This window comes from Mus musculus, chromosome 6 (genome assembly GCF_000001635.26).
Source record: "Mus musculus strain C57BL/6J chromosome 6, GRCm38.p6 C57BL/6J".
NCBI classification, from domain to species: domain Eukaryota; kingdom Metazoa; phylum Chordata; class Mammalia; order Rodentia; family Muridae; genus Mus; species Mus musculus.
The window spans coordinates 131083835-131107521 of NC_000072.6; the positions used below are offsets into that span (position 1 = coordinate 131083835).

At 37.2% G+C, this 23687-nt stretch overlaps 1 protein-coding gene across 1 annotated transcript; it reads right to left on the reverse strand.

The window, feature by feature from the left end:
- Positions 1-509: 509 nt before the first annotated feature.
- Positions 510-1567, reverse strand: Gm44150 (predicted gene, 44150; the record flags this gene model as incomplete). The annotated part of the gene is made up of 2 exons (XM_030255705.1): positions 510-651; positions 735-1567. Coding segments are annotated over 2 exons (975 nt in total), but the record flags the coding sequence as incomplete, so codon positions are not given.
- Between the last annotated feature and the right edge of the window lie 22120 nt (positions 1568-23687).

Consider the following 23687-nt stretch of genomic DNA (forward strand, 5'->3'; position numbering starts at 1 on the left):
TAAAGATTTAGAGAGTTAGTAATTGATATGCCACCTCCAATGCATTTGTAAGGTTTCTCTTAGTATGGATTCTCCGTTGAGCTTAATGATTTGAGTGTTGTGTAAAGGTTTCGCAGCATTCATTATATTTATAAGGTTAGATCCCTGTGTAGATTCTTTGGTGAACTTAAAGCCCTGAGTTCTATGTAAAAGATTTGCCACAAACAAAAAAAAAAAATGTAAGGGTTCTCTCTTGTATGGATTCTATAGTGAACTTTAAGCTTTTGTTCCTTGGAAACGTTTGTCACATTCATTAAATTAGTAAGACTTCTGTCCTGTATGGATTCTGTAGTGAATTTGAAATTTGGAGAATTGTGTAAAAGATTTCCCAAACTCATTATATTTGTAAGGTTTCTCTCCTGTATCAATTAGTAGTGAAATTTAAGCCCTGCGTTCTGTGAAAAAGATTTCCCATATTCGTGACATATGTAAAGCTTCTCTCCTGTATGGATTCTGTAGTGAACTTGAAGATTTGAGGATTTTCTACAAGATTTCCCATGCTCATTACATTTGTAAGGTTTCTCTCCAGTATGGATTCTGTAGTGAACTTTAAAGTTTGTGTTCCTTGTAAAAGATTTGCTACATTCATTACATTTGTAAGGTTTCTCTCCTGTATAAATTCTGCAGTGATATTTAAGCTCTGTGTTATGTAAAAGGATTTCCCACATTCATTATATTTGTAAGGTTTTTCTCATGTATGAATTCTGTAGTGTAATTTTAGCACTTTGTTATGTGTAAAAGATTTGCCACATTCATTACATTTGTAAGGTTTCTCTCCTGTATGGATTCTGTAGTGAACTTGAAGATTTGAGGATTGTGTAAAAGATTTCCCACACTCATTACATTTGTATGGTTTCTCTCCTGTATGGATTCTGTAGTGAACCTGAAGTTTTGATTTCTGGATAAAAGATTTCCCACATTCATTACATTTGTAAGGTTTCTCTCCTGTGTGGATTCTGTAGTGAGCTTTATGCTGTGAGTCCTGGATAAAAGATTTCCCACATTCATTACATTTGTAAGGTTTCTCTCCTGTATGAATTCTGTAGTGAACTTGAAATTTTGAGGATTGTGTAAAAGATTTGCCACATTCATTACATTTGTAAGGTTTCTCTCCTGTATGTATTCTGTAGTGATTTTTAAGCACTTTGTTCTGTGTAAAACATTTGCCACATTCATTACATTTGTAAGGCTTTTCTCCTGTATGGATTCTGTAGTGAACTTTAAAGTCTGTGTTCCTTGTAAAAGATTTTCCACATTCATTACATTTGTAAGGTTTCTCTTTTGTATGAATTCTGTAGTGAACTTTAAAGTATGTGTACCTTGTAAAAGATTTGCCACATTCATTACATTTGTAAGGTTTCTCTCCAGTGTGGATTCTGTAATGAACTTTAAAGTCTGTGTTCCTTGTAAAAGATTTGCCACATTCATTACATTTGTAAGGTTTCTCTCCTGTGTGGATTCTGTAGTGAACTTGAAGTTTTGAGGACTGTGAAAATGATCTTCCACAGTTATTAGATTTATGAAGTCTTTCTCCTGTACAGTTTTCATGGCTCACTTTGAGACTTGAGGAGCAGGTATAGAATTTTTCAAATTCATTACATTTGTAAGGTGTCTCTTGGGTAGGAGTTCTATAATAAGCTTGAAGATTTGAGGACTCTATAAATGATTTCCCATACTTATTACATTTATTTACTTTCTGTGCTTTCTTGAAATTTAACGATTCATTTGAGACATCCCTGTATGTATCATAGAGGTATCTCTTGGACTCTCCATTAATCCATGGTCCAGTATACCAGCTATGAATTGAAGATTCACTTAAAACGGCATTCTTATTTTCATTTATACAACGTTTCTCTGTAGTATGCTGTTGTGAAGAAGATTGGGAGTAGTGATTAGAGATAGCCATCTTTCTATGCTTGCTATAATGATATTCTGGAATAAAGCTGCTTATCTGATTTTCACTTGGATGAGTTTTACAAATAGAATCTTCTAATAAGGCATTACCTTGATATAATATCTCTCTATATTGATTGCTTAGGTAATACACTAGTAAAGGATTCTTAACAAAGCCTATATAAATATCAATTATCGTTTTAGAGCTTTTAAAATTACCTCCCACATTATATCTTCCATGATTCATTGCATTCATAGATTCTTTCTTATGTTGATCTACATTGTATAAATTATCACTGAGTAGGTTTTTCTCTCAAAATGTATGGAATTTCCCAAAACATTGTGGGAAATGCCATACATTTTGAGAGAAGATTCCTTCACCTTGATGACATTCAGTACGTTTTTCTCTGACCCACAATCTCATTTTTTCATAAAGCACTGAAGCACTGTTTAATCTCATATTCTGTAAAATATATGTCAGGAAACACAACTTATTCACCCAAATGTCATCGTTAATGCATGTGTATTTCCGTATAAAATAGAGTTGTGCTTCAAATCTTGTGAAATTTTTTCCTAGAGAATAAACCAGTTGTGAATATGAGAGTGACCCAGACTGATTCCTTTCAAGGGAATTTAGGGCTTCTTGATAATTTTCAGAAATGAAAAAGATGTGCGTTTCAAATTACATGATCATATATTTCATAGTCTGCACTATCATGTCTATATTCCCAGAACTGCTTTCGAAAGAGATCTAAAAGGCTACTACATACAAATCTTCGTGTTATTTTGTTCTGGAAGTAATCCTGTATACGTCCTTTGGGGAGTAGCTTCTTGGTATAATCACATGACAGAGCTGAAAATATTAAAAGCAAAAAATTATATGACATTTTGGATTTAGATGAAAACAATATACATGCCTAATACATGAAAAAGAACCAATGTGAGCCTCATACAAATTCAGTACAGAAATGTAGCAATTTTTTTCCATTTTTTATTAGGTATTTAGCTCATTTACATTTCCAATGCTATACTAAAAGTCCCCCAAACCCCCCCCCACTCCCCTACCCACCCACTCCCCCTTTTTGGCACTGGCATTCCCCTGTACTGGGGCATATAAAGTTTGCAAGTCCAAAGAGCCTCTCTTTGCAGTGATGGCCAACTAGGCCATCTTTTAATACATATGCAGCTAGAGACAAGAGCTCCGGGGTACTGCTTAGTTCATATTGTTGTTCCACCTATAGGATTGCAGATCCCTTTAGTTCCTTGGGTGCTTTCTCTAGTTCCTCCTTTGGGGGCCCTGTGGTCCATTCAATAGCTGACTGTGAGCATCCACTTCTGTGTTTGCTAGGCCCCTGGCATAGTCTCACAAGAGACAGCTATATCTGGGTTCTTTCAGCAAAATCTTGAAGTGTATGCAATGGTGTCAGCGTTTGGAAGCTGATCATGAAATGAAAATTTTTATAAACATTATGTATATCAGATGATATTTCATAAAATATGATAAATATTTTATAATATTATGAATGTCATAATTATTCATTATAACACTACAACTTGAAACAGAATTGGTGGTACCCATTAATTAAAAAAAGTTCTTCCCTCTGTGAAAATGAATCTTCGATATGGAAATAAGTAATCTTTCCAATGACAAAATGACAATAATGAGGACCTACAATACTTCTTTTAGGACTGAATTCTAAGGCAACATTAAAGAATGGATTTAAAATCAGAGAGAATATTTATTAGAAAACACGGAAATATATATGATAAAATCTTAAGTGCTCCAACATCCCATAAAGATATTTCCTCAGTGGTTTCTATAGGAGTTTTTTTGTAAAAGCTACAAACTGTAAACAACCTCGATGGAAATCTTATCTGAAGAATGGATAAAGAAAATGTGGTAAATATATACAATGGAATACTGTTCAGATATGAAAAACAAAGACATCATTTATTTTGCAGGCAAATGGATATAACTTGAGAATATCGACGTGTTTGAGATAACCCAGCCCTCAAACAATATGCATGATATACATATTCACTTACATATATATATATATATATATATATATATATATATATATATATATATATATATACATATATGGCATAAAAGTGTACCGTATTGCATTCCTAAGACCAAAAGATCCTTCAAATGAAAAAATACCCTACTAATGAGGCCTGAATTTCAGTTAGAAAGAAGAATTAAATAGCATAATAACCAGATGGAGAAAAGGAACTCGGAGAGTCTGTGGGTCAGGGAGGGGAATGTGAGTTTCAGGATCAGGCATAAAGAACAACATGACAGAAGGACTGATGCTTATGAAAATAAATGGAAATCTGCAATTGATGGTGGTCAGAGGTGGGGATATCTTCAGGATAAGATGGATACAGAGATAATGTAAGAATCAAAGAATCAAGAGGCCAGCAGAGGCGAGAGCAACAGAGATTCTGAGGCGGCGCCATCTTCGGCTCCAGATAACCGGCCACCTTCTTGGCCAAAGCAACACAGCTTCTGGGAAATATCCTGTTTTGGGCCTTCATCTTCAGCCAGGAGGAGGTCCAAACACCAGATAACTGTGCACCTTCCCTGAAAGAGGAGAGCTTGCCTGCAGAGACTGCTCTGACCACTGAAACTCAGAGGAGAGAGCTAGTCTCCCACGTCTGCTGATAGAGTGTAACAAAATCACCAGAGGAACAATCTCTAAACAAAGACAACTATAACAACTAACTCCAGAAATTGCCAGATGGTGAAAGGTAAACGTAAGAATCCTACTAACAGAAACCAGGACCACTCACCATCATCAGAACCCAGAACACCCACTTTGCCCAGTCCAGGGCACACTAACAAACCTGAAAAGGTAGACCTGGATTTAAAAGCATATCTCATGATGATGGTAGAGGACATAAAGAAGGAATTTAATAACTCACTTAAAGAAATACAGGAAAACACTGCTAAAGAGTTACAAGTCCTTAAAGAAAAACAGGAAAACACAACCAAACAGGTAGAAGTCCTTATAGAAAAACAGGAAAACACATCCAAACAGGTGATGGAAATGAGCAAAACCATACTAGACCTAAAAAGGGAAGTAGATACAATAAAGAAAACCCAAAGTGAGGCAACGCTGGAGATAGAAACCCTAGGAAAGAAATCTGGAACCATAGATGCCAGCATCAGCAACAGAATACAAGAGATGGAAGAGAGAATCTCAGGTGCAGAAGATTCCATAGAGAACATCGGCACAACAATCAAAGAAAATGGAAAATGCAAAAAGATCCTAACTCAAAACATCCAGGAAATCCAGGACACAATGAGAAGACCAAACCTACGGATAATAGGAGTGGATGAGAATGAAGATTTTCAACTCAAAGGACCAGCAAACATCTTCAACAAAATTATTGAAGAAAACTTCCCAAATCTAAAGAAAGAGATGCCCATGAACATACAAGAAGCCTACAGAACTCCAAATAGACTGGACCAGAAAAGAAATTCCTCCCGACCCATAATAATCAGAACAACAAATGCACTAAATAAAGATAGAATACTAAAAGCAGTAAGGGAAAAAGGTCAAGTAACATATAAAGGCAAGCCTATCAGAATTACACCAGATTTTTCACCAGAGACTATGAAAGCCAGAAGAGCCTGGACAGATGTTATACAGACACTAAGAGAATACAAATTCCAGCCCAGGCTACCATACCCAGCCAAACTCTCAATTACCATAGATGGAGAAACCAAAGTATTCCACGACAAAACTAAATTCACCCATTTTCTCACTACGAATCCAGCCCTTCAAAGGATAATAACAGAAAAAAAAAAAAACAATACAAGGACGGAAACCACGCCCTAGAAAAAAACAAGAAGATAATCCCTCAACAAAACTAAAAGAAGACAGCCACAAGAACAGAATGCCAACTTTAACAACAAAAATAACAGGAAGCAACAATTACTTTTCCTTAGTATCTCTTAATATCAATGGACTCAACTCCCCAATAAAAAGACATAGACTAAAAAACTGGCTATACAAACAAGACCCAACTTTTTTCTGCTTACAGGAAACTCATCTCAGAGAAAAAGATAGACACTATCTCAGAATGAAAGGCTGGAAAACAATTTTCCAAGCAAATGCTATGAAGAAACAAGCTGGAGTAGCCATTCTAATATCTAACAAAATCGACTTGCAACCCAAAATAATCAAAAAAGACAAGGAGGGGCACTTCATACTCATCAAAGGTAAAATCCTCCACGAGGAACTCTCAATTCTGAATATATATGCTCCAAATACAAGGGCAGCCACATCCATTAAAGAAACTTTAGTAAAGCTCAAAGCACACATTGCACCTCACACAATAATAGTGGGAGACTTCAACACACCACTTTCATTAATGGACAGATGATGGAAACAGAAACTTAACAGGGACACAGTGAAACTAACAGAGGTTATAAAACAAATGGATCTAACAGATATCTACAGAACATTTTATCCTAAAACGAAAGGATATACCTTCTTCTCAGCACCTCATGGTACCTTCTCCAAAATTGACCACATAATTGGTCACAAAAAAAGCCTCAGAATATACAAAAATATTGAAATTGTTCCATGCATCCTATCAGATCACCATCAACTAAGGCTCATCTTCAATAACAAAATAAATAATAGAAAACCAACATTAACGTGGAAACTGAACAACAATCTTCTCAATGATAACTTGGTCAAGAAAGGAATAAAGAAAGAAATTAAGGACTTTTTGGAGTTTAATGAAAATGAAGGCACAACATACCAAACTTATGGGACACAATGAAAGCATTCCTAAGAGGAAACTTCATAGCTCTGAGTGCCTCCAAAAAGAAACTAGAGAGAGCACACATTAGCAGCTTGACAACACACCTAAAAGGTCTAGAAGAAAAGGAAGCAAAATCACCCAAGAGGAGTAGAAGGCAGGAAATTATCAAATTCAGGGGTGAAATCAACCAAGTGGAAACAAGAAGAACTATTCAAAGAATCAACCAATCAAGGAGCTGGTTCTTTGAGAAAATCAACAAGATAGATAAACCCTTAGCCAGACTCACTAGAGGGAACAGGGAAAGCATCCTGATTAACAAAATCAGAAATGAAAAGGGAGACATTATAACAGATCCTGAAGAAATCCAAAACACCATCAGATCCTTCTACAAATGGCTATACTCAACAAAACTGGAAAACCTGGATGAAATGGACAAGTTTCTAAACAGATACCAGGTACCAAAGCTAAATCAAGATCAGGTTAATGATCTCAACAGTCCTATATCCCCTAAACAAATAGAAGCAGTCATTAATAGTCTCCCAGCCAAAAAAAGCCCAGGACCAGATGGGTTTAGTGCAGAGTTCTATCAGACCTTCAAAGAAGACCTAATTCCAGTTCTTCACAAACTATTCCACAAAATAGAAACGGAAGGTACTCTACTCAACTCATTCTGTGAAGCCACAATTACTCTGATACCTAAACCAAAAAAGACCCAACAAAGATAGAGAACTTCAGACCAATTTTCCTTATGAATATCGATGCAAAAATCCTCAATAAAGTTTTTCATAACCGAATCCAAGAACACATCAAAACAATCTTCCATCCTGACCAAGTAGGTTTCATCCCATGGATGCAGGGATGGTTCAATATACGGATATCCATCAATGTAATCCAGTATATAAACAAACTCAAGGACAAAAACCACATGATCATCTCGTTAGATGCTGAGAAAGCATTTGACAAAATCCAACACCCAATCATGATAAAAGCCTTGGAAAGATCAGGAATTCAAGGCCCATACCTAAAAATGATAAAAGCAATCTACAGCAAACCAGTAGCCAGCATCAAAGTAAATGGTGAGAAGCTTGAAGCAATCCCACTAAAATCAGGGACTAGACAAGGCTATCCACTCTCTCCCTACCTATTCAACACTGTACTTGAAGTCCTAGCCAGAGCAATTAGACAACAAAAGGAGATCAAGGGGATACAAATTGGAAAGGAAGAAATCAAAATATCACTTTTTGCAGATGATCTGATAGTATATATATACGTGAACCTAAAAATTCCACCAGAGAACTCCTAAGCCTGATAAACAGCTTCGGTGAAGTAGCTGGATATAAAATTAACTCAAACAATCAATGGCCTTTCTCTACACAAAGGAAAAACACGCTGAGAAAGAAATTAGGGAAACAACACCCTTCTCAATAGCCACAAATAATATAAAATACCTTGGCGTGACTCTAACTAAGGAAGTGAAAGATCTGTATGATAAGAACTTCAAGTCTCTGAAGAAAGAAATTAAAGAAGATCTCAGAAGATGGAAAGATCTCCCATGCTCATGGATTGGCAGGATCAATATAGTAAAAATGGCTATCTTGCCAAAAGCAATCTACAAATTCAATGCAATCCCCATCAAAATTCGAACTCAATACTTCAACGAATTAGAAAGGGCAATCGGCAGATTCATCTGGAATAACAAAAAACGTAGGGTAGCAAAAACTCTTCTCAAGGATAAAGGAACCTCTGGTGGAATCACCATGCCGGACCTAAAACTGTACTACAGAGAAATTGTGATCAAAACTGCATGGTACTGGTATAGTGACAGACAAGTAGACCAATGGAACAGAATTGAAGACCCAGAGATGAATCCACACACTTATGGTCACTTGATCTTTGACAAGGGAGCTAAAACCATCCAGTGGAAAAAAGACAGCATTTTCAACAAATGGTGCTGGCAAACTGGCGGTTATCATGTAGAAGAATGCGAACTGATTCATTTCTATCTCCTTGTACTAAGGTCAAATCTAAGTGGATTAAGGGACTCCACATAAAACCAGAGACACTGAAACTTATAGAGGAGAAATTAGGGAGAAACCTCAAAGATATGGGTACAGGGGAAAATTTCCTGAATAGAACAGCAATGGCTTGTGCTGTAAGATCAAGAATCGATAAATGGGACCTCATAAAATTGCAAAGCTTCTGCAAAGCAAAAGACACCGTCAATAAGACTAAAAGGCCACCAACAGATTGGGAAAGGATCTTTACCTATCCCAAATCAGATAGGGGACTAATATCCAATGTATATAAAGAACTCAAGAAGGTGGACTCCAGAAAATCAAATAACCGCACTAAAAAATGGGGCTCAGAGCTGAACAACGAATTCTCACCTGAGGAATACCGAATGGCAGAGAAGCACCTGAAAAAATGTTCAACATCCTTAATCATCAGGGAAATGCAAATGAAAACAACACTGAGATTCTACTTCACTCCAGTCAGAATGGCTAAGACCAAAAACTCAGGTGACAGCAGATGCTGGCGAGGATGTGGAGAAAGGGGAACACTCCTTCATTGTTGGTAGGATTGCAAGCTTGTACAACCACTCTGGAAATCAATCGGGCGGTTCCTCAGAAAATTGGACATAGTACTACCTGAGGATCCCGCAATTCCTCTCCTGGGCATATATCCAGAAGATGACCGAACAGGTAAGAAGAACACATGCTCCACTATCTTCATAGCAGCCTTGTTTATATTAGCCAGAAGCTGGAAAGAACCCAGATGCCCCTCAACAGAGGAATGGATACAGAAAATGTGGTACATTTACACAATGGAATACTACTCAGCTATTAAAAAAATGAATTTATGAAATTCCTAGGCAAATGGATGGACCTGGAGGGTATCATTCTGAGTGAGGTAACCCAATCACAAAGGAACTCGCACAATATGTACTCACTGATAAGTAGATATTAGCCCAGAAACTTAGGATACCCAAGATATAAGATACAACTTGCCAAACGCATGAAATTCAAAAAGAACGAAGACCAAAGTGTGGACACTTTACCCTTTCTTAGAAATGGGAACAAAACACCCATGGAAGGAGTTACAGAGACAAAATTTGGAGCTGTGACAAAAGGATGGACCATCTAGTGATTGCCATATGCAGGGATCCATCCCATTATCAGCCTCCAAATGCTGACACCATTGCATACACTAGCAAGATTTTGCTGAAAGGACGCAGATATAGCTCTCTCTTGTGAGACTATGCCTGGGCCTAGCAAACACAGAAGTGGATGATCACAGTCAGCTATTGGATGGGTCACACGGCCCCTTATGGAGGAGCTAGAGAAATTACCCAAGGAGCTAAAGGGAACTGCAACCCTATAGGTGGAACAACAATATGAACTAACCAGTACCCTGGAGCTCTTGTCTTTAGCTGCATATGTATCAAAAGATGGCCTAGTCGGCCATCACTGCAAAGAGAGGCCCATTGGACTTGCAAACTTTATATGCCCCAGTACAGGGGAATGCCAGGGCCAAAAAGGGGGAGTGGGTGGGTAGGGGATTGGGGATGGATGGGTATGGGGGAACTTTGGGATATCATTGAAAATGTAAACAAGGAAAATACCTAATAATAAAAAAAAGAAGGAGAAAAAAAAAGAATCAAAGAATCAATTGGGGTGGCCTTAGTTGTGACTGGCTATATTGGAGATATGAAACCTGAAGGGGCCACCTCCTGTATTCAGGCATGAATGCAAATAGAGTGATAGAGATAATAACCTACCCAGAAACCTTTCGAATCTAAATTTATCCTGTTTACAAGAAACTTGTGAGACTAGGCCGGAGCCTAGAAAACAATAAGTGAATGCTCACAGTCAGCTATTGGATGGATCACAGGGCCCCCAATGGAGGAGCTAGAGAAAGCAACCAAGGAGCTAAAGAGATCTGCAACCTTGTAGGTGCAACAACATTATGAACTAACCAGTACCCCGGAGCTCTTGACTCTAGCTGCATATGTGTAAAAAGATGGCCTAGTCGGCCATCACTGGAAAGAGAGGCCCATTGGACATGCAAACTTTATATGCCCCAATACAGGGGAACGCCAGGGCCAAAAAGTGGGAATGGGTGGGTAGAGGAGTGGGGGGAGGGTATGGGGGACTTTTGGGATAGCATTGGAAATGTAATTGAGGAAAATATGTAATAAAAAATATTTTAAAAAAAGAATATCAATCTTCTCCCTCCTGGATTCCCTGGAAAACATAGCTTTCATGAGGTCTGCACTATCTACTCTGTGCTGCATCTTCCAGGCAATACCACTTCAATCAATGCCAGATGTCTGCAGACATCAGGAAATACAAGCTCTAACTTCTTTCCTAGAAGCCTGCCAACACCTTGGACATCCAGAAATCTGAACCCATCTGTGACTACAGTCTCTGTCTGCAAAACTGGAAGGTTGCTGCCACCCAGGGAAAACAGTGTTTACTTGAAATCCCAGAAGCCTTAGACTACCAAGAACTAGAGCTCGACATGCAAAGTCCCATAGCTAACAGGGACTACCAGGACTGTGAACACCAGAGATCTCCAGGTGGCCTAAGGAATAGGAAAGAAAATAATCAACAAAATTGAGGGCAATATGGTACTACTGTAACATAGCTATCCTATAAACCTACTCACTGTGTATCCTCACAATCCTAAAGTATAAGAATATAACCTTAAGTTCAACATAATGAACATGATGGAGGACTTTTAAAAATAAATAAATAAAATTTGTTTACAGAGATTCACATGAAGAAATAATAGAAAATATAATTAAACTTGTAGAAGCCCTTAAAAGGAAGCAAAATTAATACTAAGTATCATATGGTAATACATTCCTGTTAATAAAATTAATAAAAATGTTAAGATATGAAAACGAAAATAGGAAAAATGAAGAATCTGAGACAATCTTAGAAAGAGGAAGTCTAGAAAAGTGATCAGGAGTTTTAGTTATAAGCATCATCAACACAAACATGAGATGGAAGAGAACATGTCAGGCTTAGAAGCTAGGATAGAAATTCAAGTAAAAAGGTTCAATACATTATCTTCAGAGGGAGAGTATGTCAGCATTCAGAGATGCAAGGCACAGGAAGAGCTGAGAGACCTCTATCTTCCTCTGCAGGCCAATGGGAGACAACTGGCTTCCAGGCAGCAAGGACTACAATATGAAAGCTGATGGTCACAATGACACACCCACTCCAAAAAGGCCAACTCCTCTCCTGATAGTGCTACTCCTTAGCCCAAGAAAATACAATCCATCACAGTGGGGAATCTTCTTGAATGCAATGGTACAGGAGACAACATATTGAGCAGAATAAAAATTGCTAAGGGTCTAAGAACAAAAAAAATTTAAATAGGATCTCCTAAAGCTAAAAAGTGACTGCAAGGCAAAAAAAAAAAAAAATCATAGGATGAAATGGCAGACTATATACTGTGAAAATAAATAGATAACTCCTACATCTGACAGGTTTCCAGGATCCCAGGATAACATGAGCTTGGTCAAACCAGGTTATAAAGGTCTCAAAGGAGGTTTGACTGCCAAGAACTCTGAAACACTCAGAATATTAGGTTCACAGGAAACTGAAATCAAAGGATAACAGAGAAAGCAGGACTCTGAGGAGTCCTGAAACAACCAGGATTATAGGAAAGACAGGCTCCAATCAGAAACACTGATAGGAGCAAGCCCTTGAGATAATTAGATGGCAGGAGGCAAGTGAAAGAACAGAAGCAACAGAAAGGTTACTTGTCATCATCAGAAACTAACTTTCCCACCATAGCAAGTCCTGGATATACCATCACACCAGCAAAGCAAGAAATGTATCTAAAGTCACTTCTCATGGTAATGATTGAGGACTTAAAGGCAGAAATATAGGAAAACACAGGTAAACAGATAGAAGCTCTTAAAGAGGAAACAAACAAACAAAAATATCCCTTAAAGAGTTGCAGGAAAAAAATACCAAACAGGTGAAAGAATTGAACAGAACCATCTACGCTCTAAAAATGGAAGTATAAACAATAAAGAAATCACAAAGGCAAACAACTCTGGGATAGAAATCCTAGGAAAGAAATCAGGAACCATAGATGTGAGCATCAGCCACAGAATACAATAGATGGAAGAAAGTATCTCAAGTGCAGAAGACTCAATAGAAAACATGGACACAATGATCAAAGACAATGCAATATGCAAAAAGATCATAACACAAAACATCCAGGAAATCCAGGACACAATGATAAGACCAAACCAAAGGAGAATATGTGTAGATGAGAATCAAGATTTTCAAATTAAGGGCCAGTAAATATCTTCAACAAAATTATGGAAGAAAATTTCCCTAATTTAAAGAAAGAGATAGCCGGGCATGGTGGCGCATGCCTTTAATCCCAGCACTCAGGAGGCAGAGGCAGGCGGATTTCTGAGTTCAAGGCCAACCTGGTCTACAAAATGAGTTCCAGGAGAGCCAGGGCTACACAGAGAAACCCTGTCAAAAAAAAAAAAAAAAAAAAAAAAAAAAAAAAAAAAAAAAAAAAAAAAAAACCAAAACAAAAAAAACCAAAAAAAAAAAAAACAAAGAAAGAGATGCCCATAAACATACAAGAAGCCTACAGAACTCCAAAGAGACTGGAACAGAAAAGAAATTCCTCCTGATACATAATAATCAGAACAACAAATGCACTAAATAAGGATAGTATATTTAAAGCGATAAGGGGAAAAGTTCAAGTAACATATAAAGACAGGCCTATTAGAATTACACCAGACTTTCACCAGAGACTATGAAAGCCAGAAGATCATGGACAGATGTTATACAGACCCTAAGAGAACACAAATGCCAGATAAGGCTACTATACCCAGCAAAACTTTCAATTACCATAGATGGAGAAAGCAAAGTATTCCATGACAAAACCAAATTCATACAAGATCTTTTCACGAATCCAGCCCTTCAAAGGATAATAAAGGGAAAACTCCAACTCAAGGAGGGAAATGACACCCTAGAAAAAGCAAGAAAGAAATCCTTCAACAAACCTAAAAGAAGATAGCTATAAGAACAGAATCCCAACTCTAATAACAAAAATAAGAGTAAGTAACAATTACTTTTCCTTAGTATCTCTTAAAATCAATGTACTCGATTACCAAACAAAAAGATATAGACTAACAGACTGTCTACATAAACAGGACCCAACATTTTGCTGCATACAGGAAATGTACCTCGGGGGGGGGGGGGGAGGGGGGAACAGACACTACCTCAGAGTAAAAGACTGGAAAACAATTTTACAAGCAAATGGTCCGAAGAAACAAGCTGGAGTAGCCATTCTAATATCTAATAAAATCGACTTCCAACCCAAAATCATCAAAAAAGACAATAAGCGGCACGTGATACTCATCAACGGTAAAATCCTCCAAGATGAACTCTCAGTTCTGAATACCTATGCTCCAAATGCAAGGACATCCACATTCATTAAAGAAACTTTAGTAAGCTTAAAGCACACAGTGCACCTCACACAATAATAGTGGGAGACTTCAACATCCCACTCTCATCAATGGACAGATCCTAGAAACAGAAACGAAACAGAGACACATTGAAACTAATAGAAATTATGAAACAAATGGTTTTGACAGATATCTACATAACATTTTATACTAAAATAAAAGGATATACCTTCTTCTCAGCACCTCATGGTACCTTCTCCAAAATTGACTATATACGTGGTCACAAAACATGCCTCAACAGATACAAAAACATTGATATTATCCCAAGCATCCAATCAGATCACCGTGGACTAAGGCTGATCATCAATAACAACCTAAATAATTAAAAGCCAACATTCACATGGAAACTGAACAACACTCTACTCAATGATAACTTGGTCAAAGAAGAAATAAAAAAGAAAATAAAGACTTTTTAGAGTTTAACGAAAATGAAGCCTCAAAATACCCAAACTTATGGGACACAATGAAAGCAGTCCTAAGAGGAAAACTCATACCTCTGAGTGCTTCCAAAAAGAAACTAGAGAGAGCACACACTAACAGCTTTACAGAATAGTTAAAAGCTCTAGAACAAAAGGAAGCAAAGTCACCCATGAGGAGTAGACAACAGGAAATAATTAAACTCAGGGCTGAAATCAACCAAGTAGAAAGGTAAAGACTATACAAGGAATCAACCAAATCAGGAGCTGGTTTTTAGAGAAAATCAACAAGATAAATAAACCCTTACCCAAACTAACTAGAGGGCACAGGGACTTTATCCTAATTAACAAAATCAGAATTTAAGAAGTGGACATAACAAGAGAACCTGAGGAAATCAGAAGCATCATCAGATCCTACTACAAAAGGCTATACTCAACAAAACTGGAAAACCAGGATTAAATGGACACTTTTCTAGGCAATTATCAGGTACCAAAGTTAAATACATATAAGATTACGATATAAAAATTATACCACAGAACTCCTAAACCTGAACAACGGCTTCAGTGAAATAGCTGGATATAAAATTAACTCAAGCAATTTGGTGGCCTTTCTGTACAGAAAGGATAAACAGGCTGAGAAAGAAATTAGGGAAAGAGCAACCTTTAAAACAGTCTTAAAAAATACAAAATACCTTGGTGTGATTCTAACTAAGGAAGTGAAAGATCTATATGATAAGGACTTCAAGTCTCTGAAGAAAGAAATCAGAGAAGATCTCAGATGGAAAAATATCCCATGCTCATGGATTGACAGGATCAATATAGGAAAATGGCTATCTTGCAGAAAGCAATCTACATATTCAGTGCAATCCCCATCAAAATTCCAACTCAATTCTTCAATGAATTAGAAAGGGCAATTTGCAAATTCATCTGGAATAAAAAATAAAACCTAGGATAGCAAAATTTTTTCTCAGTGATAAAAGATTCTCTGGTGGAATAACCATGCCTGACTGTACTACAGAGCAATTGGGATAAAAGCTGCACAGTCCTGGTACTGCAACAACCAGGTAGACCAATGGAATAGAATTGAAGACCCAGAAATGAACCCACACACCTATGGTTCATGCCTATTGAATTGCATTCATAGTACTGTCAGATACTGCAACACTATAGAAAGACAAAACAAATTATTACTCTTGCCAAGCTAAAGAATTTTTGAGGTCCAATACTGACATTCCTGGAATATATGTTCATTGGTGTATATAATGTTCCAAATGGCTTGGAGTTACCCTCCAATTTTTAATTTGCAGCATCATGGCTTTGCGAGTTAATACGCATATGGGATACTGCTTATGAGGCCAAGAACATGAGATCAAAAGGGACCTGGGCCCTACATTAAAATCTACTATTATTTATTATTATTTATCATTTCATTTGTTTACATTTCAATGTTATCCTCCTTTCCAGGTATGCCTCCACAAACACCCCATTCCATCTTCAATCTTCCCCCTACACTTTACACCTATGAGGGTGCTCCTCTACCCACTCACCAACTTTAACCTCACCACTCTAGACTCCCCCTATGTTGGGGCATCAAGACTCCACATCAGGCCTCCCCTCCCATTGATGCCTAGAAAGATGATACTCTTCTACACATGTATATGGAGCCATGGCTCTCTGTATTTATACTCTTTGGTTGGGGAATTTCTCCTAGGAGCTCGAGGATATTCACAAAGTTGATATTGCTCTCCGGATACGGTTGCAGTTCCTTTTGGCTCCTTTATTCCTTTGCCTAGCTCATCCATTAGGGTCCCTAGGTCAGTGAGTATCTGCATATATGTTGGTCAAATGCTGGTAGAACCTCTCAGGAAACAGCCATACCAGGATCCTTTCAGCAAGCACTTCTTGGCATCATCAATAGTGTTGTGGATTGCTATATGCAGACTGGATGGATCCATCTGTACGCTGGTCTCTGGATGGCCTTTCCTCAGTCTCTGTACCAATTTTTATGCCTCTCTTTCCTTTGGATAGGAACATTTCTGAGTTTAAATTTTGATATATGTGGATAGTCCCATCCCTCAGTTTGATGCTGTGCCTATCTACTGGAGGTAGTCTCTGCTGGTTATATGTTCACTTTATTGGATATTTTGGCTACACTCATCAAGTTTGTGTCCTGGGAGCCACTCCATTCCCTGGAGTCTGGGACTTTCTAGTAGCTAATATCAGTCCCCTTTATCCATTGCTACGTGGTTCTATTCAATATCTTGCCCACTGTATTTCTTTGGCCTTTCTTTCAATACCTGAACTTGCTCCCCTTTTTCCCCTCCTAGGTTCCTCCTTCCCTCTACCTCCTGTGATAATTTTTTCTTACATTCTATGTAGGATTGGAACATCTAAACTTTGATCTTACTTCTAAGAAAGTTCCAAATGGATTATGGGTTGCATTGTGGGTATTGCAAATTTTGGGCTAATATCCATTTATCATTGAGTATATACCATGAGTGTTCTTTTGTTTCTGAGTTACAATATTCTGGAGGAAACTTTCTCATTCCATTCATTTGTCTGTGAATTTCACAAAGTCCTTTCATTTATTTGTGGAGTATTACTTCGTTGTCAAAATGTACCACATTTTCTGTGTTCATTCTTATGTTGAAGGATATCTAGGTTGTTTCTATATGCTGGTTATTACAAATTAGACTGCAATAAAAATAGTGAAGCATGTGTCCTTTTTATATGCTGGAGCACCTTTTGGGTATATAATTAAAGGGGTATATGATCGTCTTCAGGTAGAACTATTTACAGTTCTCTGAGGAACTGTCAAATTGATTTCCAAAGTAGTTTTACAAGGTTGGAGTTACACCAGAAATGAAGTGTTCTGCTTTCTCCACATCCTTGCCAGCATTTTCTACTTCCTGACTTTTGGATCTTAGCCATTCTGATTAGTCTGAGGTGAAATCTAAGGTCTTTCGATTTGTATTTCCTGGATGACTAAGAATGTTGAACATTCCTTTAAGTGCTTCTCAACCATTTGAGATCCCTCAGTTGATAATTCTTATTTAGCTCTGTACCCCATTTTTAACAGGGTTATTTTGTCCTCTAAAGTCTAACTTCTTGAGTTATCTTTAAATTATGGATATCAGCCTACTATTTGATATAGGTTGGTAAAGTTCTTTTCTCAATAAGTGTGTGTCCTATGCCTCCTCACAGAGATTGAGCAAATTGAAAAACTTCTGTCAGGCAAAGGACATTATACATAATCAATTACAATGTCCTTTGCTGTACAGAAGATTTTCAAATTTATGAAGTCCTATCTGCCAATTGTTGACTTTAGAGCATGAGCTAGTGGTGTTCTGTTCATGAAATTTCCCCCTGTGCTGATGTGTTCGAGGTTCTTTCCCACTTACTCTTCTATGATTAGATTAGCCAATCGGATTTGGACTTGACTTGGACTTGAGCTTTCCACAAAGAGATAAGAATGGATGAATTTGTATTCTTCTACATGTCAACTAAAAGTAGAAACAGCACCATTTGCTGAAAATGCTGTCTTTTTTCCACTGAATGGGTTTGTTTTCTCTGTCAAAGATCATGTAAATTCTCTATCCAAGTAAAGTGAACATAGATGTGTGAGTTCATTTCCGGGTCTTCAATTCAATTCCATTGATCTACCTGCCTGTACAAACTCCATGCAGTTTTTAATCACTCTTGGTATGAACTACAGTTTGAGGTCAGAGAAAGTGATTCCCCCAGAATATATTTATTGTTAAGAACGGATTTTTCAGAGGCTGGTGAGATGGCTCAATGGTTAAAAGCACTGACTGCTCTTTCATAGGTCCTGACTACAATTCCCAGCAACTGCATGGTGGCTCACAGCCATCTGTAATGGGATCAGATTCCCTCTTCTGGTGTGTCTGAAGACAGCAACAGAGTGCTCAAATACATTAAATAAATAAATAAATAAATAAATATTAAAAAGTGGATTATGCTATCCTGAGTTTTTTGATAGCATATATAACTGACCAAACTTCTACAAGAGTACTCCTATATCTGACAAAAAACTTCAGCAAAGTGGCTGAATATAAAATTAACTCAAACTAATCAGTAGCCTTCTTCTGATTAAAGGATAAATAGGCTGCGAAAGAAATTAGGGAAATGAAACCTTTTTAAATTGCCAGAAATAATATAAAATATGTTGATGTGACACAATCCAGGCAAGTGAAATATCTGTATGACAAGAAATTGAAGTGTCTGAAGAAAAAAATCTAAGATGACCTCAAATGATGGACAGATCTCCCATGCTCATTGGCAGGATTAACCTAGTAACTATAGCCATATTTCCAAAAGTAATCTACAATTTCAATGCAATCCCCATGAAACTTTCAAGTCAATATTTCACAGAGATATAGCAATTCTCAAATTCATCAAAAATCTACTTTTCATACTACAAATAAAATTGAACAATATGACTCTTAAGGTTATACTTCTTTTCCACTAGATATGTATATCACTTAGACTTCAATGGAGAAACTTAATATGTACACCAACAATGTACAGAAACAGAAAGACTTCAGAACACTTAGTCTTATCCAAATTTTCTTTATCATACCCTCCTATCAAGGATCAGGAACCTAAGCAGAAAATAAGACAGAAGGATTTTAAAGCCCAGATTTAGTGAATGGTGCTAAATAAAATGCATCTGTACAAGAGATAGAAAGCGAGAGACAAAGAAAGAGGCAGAAAAAGAGAAAAAGGACAGAAAAGTCAGAGTAATCATGATATTGAATTAGTGTAGAGAGTGGAGATGGTCTGCAAGAAGCTGAAAAAGAGAAAAATATGAGAAAATATACTCTATAAAACAACTGAAAATGGAATAAATCAATAAATTACTCAAATATAAATGATTATTACTGAGCATTCACATGTAACGGAAAAAAAGTAATTAGAATATAAAATAATCTGCTACTTTGTAAAACTGTCTAAACATAGTATATTTCAAAATATGAGTATTCAGGTAAAATGAGGCAGAGTTCATATAGTATCCATAGTTATACTGTTTATTTTATTCATTATTCTGAAAGAAATTCTTAGGAACAATTTCTATTACAGAGCTTTTCTAGCCATATGTCAGGTCTGGATTACTCCTGAGTTACATTAATCACATGACATATAATTTCTCTTCAAATTACCTGGTTTTTTTCTTTCTGTATCTTCTCTACCCGCAATCCATGGTTCATTGTTTTGTTCAAGACAGAAGATTACCTCTGACTTTGAAACAGCAACACCTGTATATTCAAATGAGCACAAAAATATGCTATTGAATATACTTATGTACTAGCACAGAATTATGATATGTAGGTGACATGGAGAGAATAAAAGATAAATGAATGACTTTTTATATTCACTTATCTCCAAAGTGTTTTAGAGTCTACATACTGAAACCTTTTTAAATTCTGAATTTCATTGTACATTTACAACATTCAATAAAGCCAACTTTGGGAGTGAAAGTACATTCATTTATAAAAGCAACACGCTGCCTTTTCAAAAAGGGTATATTTACTGATCAACATGTTAAACATAAAAACAAGATAAAGGTAGATAACATATTAGCTATAAATCAGAGAGTATTCAATATATATAAAACACAAGAGAAAGATTATTTAACAGATGTCAGACCCAGATAGTAGTAGGAATTTTAGATATCTCTAACTGAAGTAGAAATTATGGATTAAAAATATACTTACCCACAGAAACCAGGTTATTGTAATTCTCCAACATGACATCTCTGTACAAAGCTCTCTGAGCAGAATCCAGACATCCCCACTCCTCCTTAGAGAACTCTATAGCCACATCCATGAAAGTCAATAAACTCTAAAATGAAAATTAACAATATCCTCTTTTTTGTCAATTGGTCAAAGAAATGTTAGTTAAATATAGAACTTTTTGATACCTATAACTAACATGCAAATTTGACAAATGATTTCTGAGATAAGAAAGTTGACACTTCTCTGAACAGTTCCAATAGTCAAGAAAAACTCATGGTGATGGTCATTACGTTTTTGAGGACACATGGCATAATCCCCTAAATGATCTAATGGTGATCACCAAAGCCGCCATAAAACAGAAATATTTACAATAAGCTTCATAGGTGTACCAACATTATACTTCTGGAGTATCAATAAAAATAAAAACATAATTGGGTCAGCACGACATGAAGAAATGTATTAAATTGCTGCAGCAAAAGTAAGGCTGAGAACTACTGCAGAAGCTCCTGAGATGAAAGATTCATGAAACTTGCATCTACCTTCACAGACAAATAATGACTCAAATGACTCCCAGTAGAAATCAAGTATATATATTAATCTTTAGTCTCATCTACACTCAGTTTTGTGATTAGAAATTTTTCAATATTTTCACATTGTGTTTTCATTTATGCAAGTCATATTGAAAAAATGTAGGAGACTGGTAAAAGGGAAAATCTATTTTTAGCTCAGCAATGACATAACTGTTTTAAAAAGTAATGCTAGACAAGGCTGCCCACTTTCTCCCTACCTTTTCAACATAGTACTTGAAGTATTAGCCAGAGCAATTCGACAACAAAAGGAGATCAAGGGGATACAAATTGGAAAAGAGGAAGTCAAAATATCACTTTTTGCAGATGATATGATAGTATATATAAGTGACCCTAAAAATTCTACCAGAGAACTCCTAAACCTGATAAACAGCTTCGGTGAAGTAGCTGGATATAAAATAAACTCAAACAAGTCAATGGCCTTTCTCTATACAAAGAATAAACAGGCTGAGAAAGAAATTAGGGAAACAACACCCTTCTCAATAGTCACAAATAATATAAAATATCTTGGCGTGACTCTAACTAAGGAAGTGAAAGATCTGTATGATAAAAACTTCAAATCTCTGAAGAAAGAAATTAAAGAAGATCTCAGAAGATGGAAAGATCTCCCATGCTCATGGATTGGCAGGATCAACATTGTAAAAATGGCTATCTTGCCAAAAGCAATCTACAGATTCAATGCAATCCCCATCAAAATTCCAACTCAATTCTTCAACGAATTGGAAGGGGCAATTTGCAAATTTGTCTGGAATAACAAAAAACCTAGGATAGCAAAAAGTCTTCTCAAGGATAAAAGAACTTCTGGCGGAATCACCATGCCAGACCTAAAGCTTTACTACAGAGCAATTGTGATAAAAACTGCATGGTACTGGTATAGAGACAGACAAGTAGACCAATGGAATAGAATTGAAGACCCAGAAATGAACCCACACACCTATGGTCACTTGATCTTCGACAAGGGAGCTAAAACCATCCAGTGGAAGAAAGACAGCATTTTCAACAATTGGTGCTGGCACAACTGGTTGTTATCGTGTAGAAGAATGCGAATCGATCCATACTTATCTCCTTGTACTAAGGTCAAATCTAAGTGGATCAAGGATCTTCACATAAAACCAGAGACACTGAAACTTATAGAGGAGAAAGTGGGGAAAAGCCTTGAAGATATGGGCACAGGGGAAAAATTCCTGAATATAACAGCAATGGCTTGTGCTGTAAGATCGAGAATTGACAAATGGGACCTAATGAAACTCCAAAGTTTCTGCAAGGCAAAAGACACCGTCAATAAGACAAAAAGACCACCAACAGATTGGGAAAGGATCTTTACCTATCCTAAATCAGATAGGGGACTAATATCCAACATATATAAAGAACTCAAGAAGGTGGACTTCAGAAAATCAAATAACCCCATTAAAAAACGGGGCTCAGAACTGAACAAAGAATTCACACCTGAGGAATACCGAATGGCAGAGAAGCACTTGAAAAAATGTTCAACATCCTTAATCATCAGGGAAATGCAAATCAAAACAACCCTGAGATTCCACCTCACACCAGTCAGAATGGCTAAGATCAAAAATTCAGGTGACAGCAGATGCTGGCGTGGATGTGGAGAAAGAGGAACACTCCTCCATTGTTGGTGGGAGTGCAGGCTTGTACAACCACTCTGGAAATCAGTCTGGCGGTTCCTCAGAAAATTGGACATAGTACTACCGGAGGATCCAGCAATACCTCTCCTGGGCATATATCCAGAAGATGCCCCAACTGGTAAGAAGGACACATGCTCCACTATGTTCATAGCAGCCTTATTTATAATAGCCAGAAGCTGGAAAGAACCTAGATGCCCCTCAACAGAGGAATGGATACAGAAAATGTGGTACATCTACACAATGGAGTACTACTCAGCTATTAAAAAGAATGAATTTATGAAATTCCTAGCCAAATGGATGGACCTGGAGGGCATCATCCTGAGTGAGGTAACACATTCACAAAGAAACTCACACAATATGTATTCACTGATAAGTGGATATTAGCCCCAAACCTAGGATACCCAAGATATAAGATATAATTTGCTAAAAACATGAAACTCAAGAAGAATGAAGACTGAAGTGTGGACACTATGCCCCTCCTTAGATTTGGGAACAAAACACCCATGGAAGGAGTTACAGAGACAAAGTTTGGAGCTGAGATGAAAGGATGGACCATGTAGAGACTGCCATATCCAGGGATCCACCCCATAATCAGCATCCAAACGCTGACACCATTGCATACACTAGCAAGATTTTATTGAAAGGACCCAGATGTAGCTGTCTCTTGTGTGACTATGCCGGGGCCTAGCAAACACAGAAGTGGATGCTCACAGTCAGCTAATGGATGGATCATAGGGCTCCCAATGGAGGAGATAGAGAAAGTACCCAAGGAGCTAAAGGGATCTGCAACCCTATAGGTGGAACAACATTATGAACTAACCAGTATCCCGGAGCTCTTGACTCTAGCTGCATATATATCAAAAGATGGCCTAGTCGGCCATCACTGGAAAGAGAGGCCCATTGGACTTGCAAACTTTATATGCCCCAGTACAGGGGAACACCAGGGCCAAAAAGGGGGAGTGGGTGGGCAGGGGAGTGGGGGTGGGTGGATATGGGGGACTTTTGGTATAGCATTGGAAATGTAAAGGAGTTAAATACCTAATAAAAAATGGAAA